The sequence below is a fragment of the Eucalyptus grandis genome, chromosome 2, assembly GCF_016545825.1.
Source record: "Eucalyptus grandis isolate ANBG69807.140 chromosome 2, ASM1654582v1, whole genome shotgun sequence".
NCBI lineage: Eukaryota > Viridiplantae > Streptophyta > Magnoliopsida > Myrtales > Myrtaceae > Eucalyptus > Eucalyptus grandis.
In genome coordinates, this window is record NC_052613.1 from 52,116,979 (window position 1) to 52,121,184 (window position 4,206).

The 4,206-nt window shown below is 43.9% G+C and overlaps 1 protein-coding gene across 2 annotated transcripts; it reads left to right on the forward strand.

Moving 5' to 3' along the window:
- The first annotated feature begins 508 nt into the window (after positions 1 to 508).
- Positions 509 to 4,003, forward strand: LOC104433500. Of its 2 annotated transcripts, none has more exons than XM_010046267.3 (4): positions 509 to 792; positions 1,074 to 1,445; positions 2,332 to 2,413; positions 3,377 to 4,003. In XM_010046267.3, exons 1-3 carry the CDS (start codon positions 642 to 644, stop codon positions 2,334 to 2,336), a joined length of 528 nt encoding a protein of 175 aa, XP_010044569.1. In that variant the 5' UTR covers positions 509 to 641; the 3' UTR covers positions 2,337 to 2,413; positions 3,377 to 4,003. The 2 variants fall into 2 exon arrangements, with proteins under 2 accessions (XP_010044569.1, XP_010044567.1); XM_010046265.3 differs by having other exon boundaries at positions 1,074 to 1,816; positions 3,377 to 4,002.
- Positions 4,004 to 4,206: the final 203 nt, after the last annotated feature.

Consider the following 4,206-nt stretch of genomic DNA (forward strand, 5'->3'; position numbering starts at 1 on the left):
AAAGAATAACTAATCCAACAATAGTAATGCATGTCATTTAAAATGCAAAGAACTAGGAAAAAAACTACAGGAATTCATTCATAATATTTTGGGTAAAAAAAAAAAGCCAAAATGCATCCGCTCCCAAATCTCGATGAAGTAAAAAGAATATTATATATATATATATATAGGATAAAAGTTTAGCGAGACATGCCGCACGGTATCTCAGTTCAATGTTACGGAACAAAGAAAAAGGAAAATTCGCTTTCTCAAAAAAGAAAAGAAAAGAAAAAAGGGAAAGTGAAATGGAGCGGGTCCCGAAAAAACCCGGGAAGACGGGGAATCTGGAAATGACCTCAAGCCCTGTCCCATCCCCCATCTTTACAAAAAAAAAAAAAAAAGAAAAGGAAAATGAAAAAGAAGGAGAGGGCCCCACCCCCTAATCTTCTCCGTTTTCCATTTTCCCCCCTCATGAAATTAAATTTTTTTTCCTCCAGTGACAGTGAGTGATCTCTATAAATGAAGGCAGAATCGAACCATCCCTAGGCTTGAAGACGCAACCCAGCAGCCAGCATCTTCAACTCTCCCCTCGCTAGCTTCCTCCTTATCTCCTCCACGCATCCGGGCCCCATTCCTCTCCCCATCCAACCACCCCAGCAAGCATGGTCGGACCGCCCGCCGCCGCCGCCACCACCATCAAGTTCCTCTGCAGCTACGGCGGCAAGATCCTCCCCCGCCACCCCGACGGCAAGCTCCGTTACGTCGGCGGCGAGACCCGCGTCCTCGCCGTCGACCGCTCCATCTCCTTCTCCGGTCAGTTCCGTTACTATCGAATCCATGCCCGATCGTGTGCGTCGCGTCCGTTTTCTATTCGTGTTTCCATCAACAGTGTCGGTTGAGCGCATGTCGTCGTGCTTTCTGGATTTTCGATTCGAGCGGATTGTGGTGGCGATGCTGATTTAGGGTTTTTTGGGTTTTTGGGTTTTTGATTCCCTGCGGGATTCGGTGTCGGTTCCTCGGAATTCGGATTTGCGTGCGCGTTTCCGATGAAAATGATGGGATGTGATTTAGAATGAGGTTGTTTTGGTTAACAGAACTGATGTCGAAGATGGGGGAACTGTGCGGCGCCGCCGTGTCGCTCCGGTGTCAGCTTCCGACAGAGGATCTCGACGCCCTGATCTCGATCACCTCCGACGAGGACCTCGTGAACCTCGTCGAGGAGTACGACCGCTCGCCCCCCTCGTCCTTAAAGATCAGGGCCTTCCTTTTTCTGCCCAAGCCCGGCAAAAAAACATCTCCTCCTCCTTCGCTAGCCTTCTCGTCGAGAACATCATCATCATCGTCGTCGTCGCTGTCCGCCGCCACGGTGACCGTCGGATCGACTCCGAGGTTCTCGAAGTGCGTGCACCAGTACATGGAGAAGCCGAAGCCGGTCGGGTTCCCTCTCTGCAAGGGAAAGTCTGCAGGTAACAATAGGATGATGATGATGATGAGTTACCACCACTACCAGGGACACTGTGCTTATGGAAATCCTGGACATGTCCATCTCATTCACAATGGCAACCACTGGCAATAACACCCTTAAAGCTCTATCTGCAGATCAGAACTTTTATATGCGTCCGACCTGTTGGAGAAATACTTTGATTTTGCCCCCGCAAGTATATTATATATATCGGCAAAGAAAGAAGAGAGTGCGACGTATATATATGTGATCATGTAATGGGAGGGAGGACTGTAAAAATCATTTATGGATCGATTATTTGTGATCCGTGCCCAATCAATGAACTTTTTGCAGTCCAAATTCGTATTGGTTGGACAAGAACATATGTCTATGATGGTGAGTTTTGCTTACCCTTTAATGGATGTGTATCAACTCAATGTCCATTACTTTAACTGCACAAAGGAACAGCTTCCACTTCCAAATCCATATTAGGGTTTCAATGTCCATGTTAAACCTACAATCTCTTCCACCAGTTCCTTTTTGCAAGTACCGGTTGCAGAAGGGGCCTGTTGGTTTTAGCCGTATTGGATTTATTAGTTGACAAGTTCCCTTCACTATCCATTAGAATGGTTGTTGCTTGGCTTTGTGTACTTCCTTTGTGTTTGTTCGTCCTCTTCCCTCCTGTAAAGTACAGGGGTCATCCTTTTTCTCTATGGGGTAGAGCGACATATTTACTTTGTTGAATCGGGTGTCCTGTCAATAGGAATTTTTTTCGTATTTTTCTTCTCTTTTTACTTGCTTGCAGTATCATTGTTGGCTGTTTTTTACTCTTTTCTTAGATATTGTCACTCTCTGCGTGTTGTCCTTCTATAGGTACCTAATGTGTTTGTTCTGCTGTGATTGTTTTGCAGGTTAGAATACATTTGTAAATCAAGTGGATTGGAGACACGGAAGCTGGGGAAACAGTCTCCAGCTAACTGGTTGAAATTGAAGGTGAGTATTTTTTTCGCATTCCTAGTATCTGTTTCATAGAGGAGGACCGTTGCTCTTATTTTGTTCATTTAGATCTTGACTATGAACTCATTTCTGCATCTTAGCTTGTCGTAGATGTTAGCAAAATAGGTATTCGTTTTTGTTACATGTGGGTCCTGGAGTTTTTGTTGCGATTAGAACCTTTCTTTAAGAATGTTGAGTAGAGATTTACTGTCTAATAAGGTCTCTTCTTGATTATTACTGTCAATATTATCTATTGGTTCTTCTTGACGACTAATGTCAATAATATCTATTTCATACTGGTTACATATGGGTCCTGAAGCTCTTTTTGCGATTTGCTGTCCAATAGGCCTCTCGATGATTTAACTCGATATTATCTATTTCTTTATGTAGCTGAAAGAGAAACCGGGATTGCTTTTTTTCTTTTCCTGTTCTTTTATCTCTTTGTTGGAATTACAAGTTAATGATTTGAACAGTACTTTGGGGGAATCTGCCTCTGGAGAGTGCGTGGGGTATGGGTGGCAGGATGAAAGTGAAAGAAGTTTCGAGTGATCTGCACTTGACAAATCTTACACTCCCCATATCCCACTTTTTCCTTCAATGTACACGTCCACGAGAGAGCAGAAACATCATATAGATGGAAAAATGGGAAAGTCATACTTAGCGCTTATTGATTGGTTCAGCTGAGTCATCAGTCACTGAAAAACCCAAACATCCAACTCCAGCCAACCTACACACAAGATCTCCGAATCCAAGGAATACTTGGCTTGCGTTCCTTTTCTTCCCTGGAAAACATGATTTGTTAGGGCACTGCATGGCATTCAAGTTTCAACTCCATGATACTTTGCTTCTTTGAGTTCATGCCGCTAAATGCATGCTGATATTTTTTGCTTTCCCTTGCCTCTGATATGATATGGAAGTGAACAAAATATGATGTGGGTTGGTTTGTATTCGTTTGGACAGATTCACTTAAATTGCTGGTGATGGCCAGAATGCGATGGGAGAGATCAGTGGTGGTTTCCATATTCAAACAAGCTTACTGTTACAATTGAAAGCAATTGGCAATTTGAATTGGGAGCGCTCTCTGGTGGACCATTAGCCAAGAGGCCTTCACAGCTGAAAACAGCTGATTTTTGGAGCAAGACCAGAAAGATTTGGTTATTCCAGCTGGATATAGATATATGGAGGTGCAGCTCCTGAGCACTCAGACAAGGACACGAACTAACCAAAAAAGAGAAAAAAAAAAAAAAAAAACGGCGGAAAATCCTCAGTTCTTGCAAGCATTGGAGATCAAAGGAAGACGCTCCACTCATGTAGCATTCGGGAGGGAGATTCTTCTTGATGTCCTTGTTTTGGAGAGATACGATGAGGCCATAACAATATAAGTCTACGAAGCAAAAGGCCGTTAGGAAAGTGATTTGGTGGGGGAGATTTTCGATATTGTAGTGACGCAACTGTAAGGGAAGAAAGATTAAAGTGGTTTTAAGGTTGTTCTGCCCCACCACGTGCGATGTTGATCTCTTTTCCCTTCCTTTCTCTTTTCTCTCCGGTACACACTATTAAAACGAAAAGAAAAGCTAATTGTTCGACTGTTTCTGCCTAATTGCCTTTCTTTTCATTTCTCTAATTTTTCACCCGATCGAAGCGAAGGACTGGACATCTAGGGCAATGGATAAGGGTGTGGCCACCTGTCGTCATGGCTCCCACAGAGCACGATGTCTGGTCCGTGTCCATGATCAGAGCGTGCTTCGAGGTCCCCACTGGGACCGAACGTAAATTCAAAGATTCATCAT

Bases quoted from the DNA above. Each gene is read 5' to 3' on its own strand.
- LOC104433500 (XM_010046265.3), top strand. From the start codon at position 642: ATGGTCGGACCGCCCGCCGCCGCCGCCACCACCATCAAGTTCCTCTGC. The intron at 793-1,073 runs GTCAGTTCCGTT...TTTGGTTAACAG, and splicing joins CCGCTCCATCTCCTTCTCCG to AACTGATGTCGAAGATGGGG.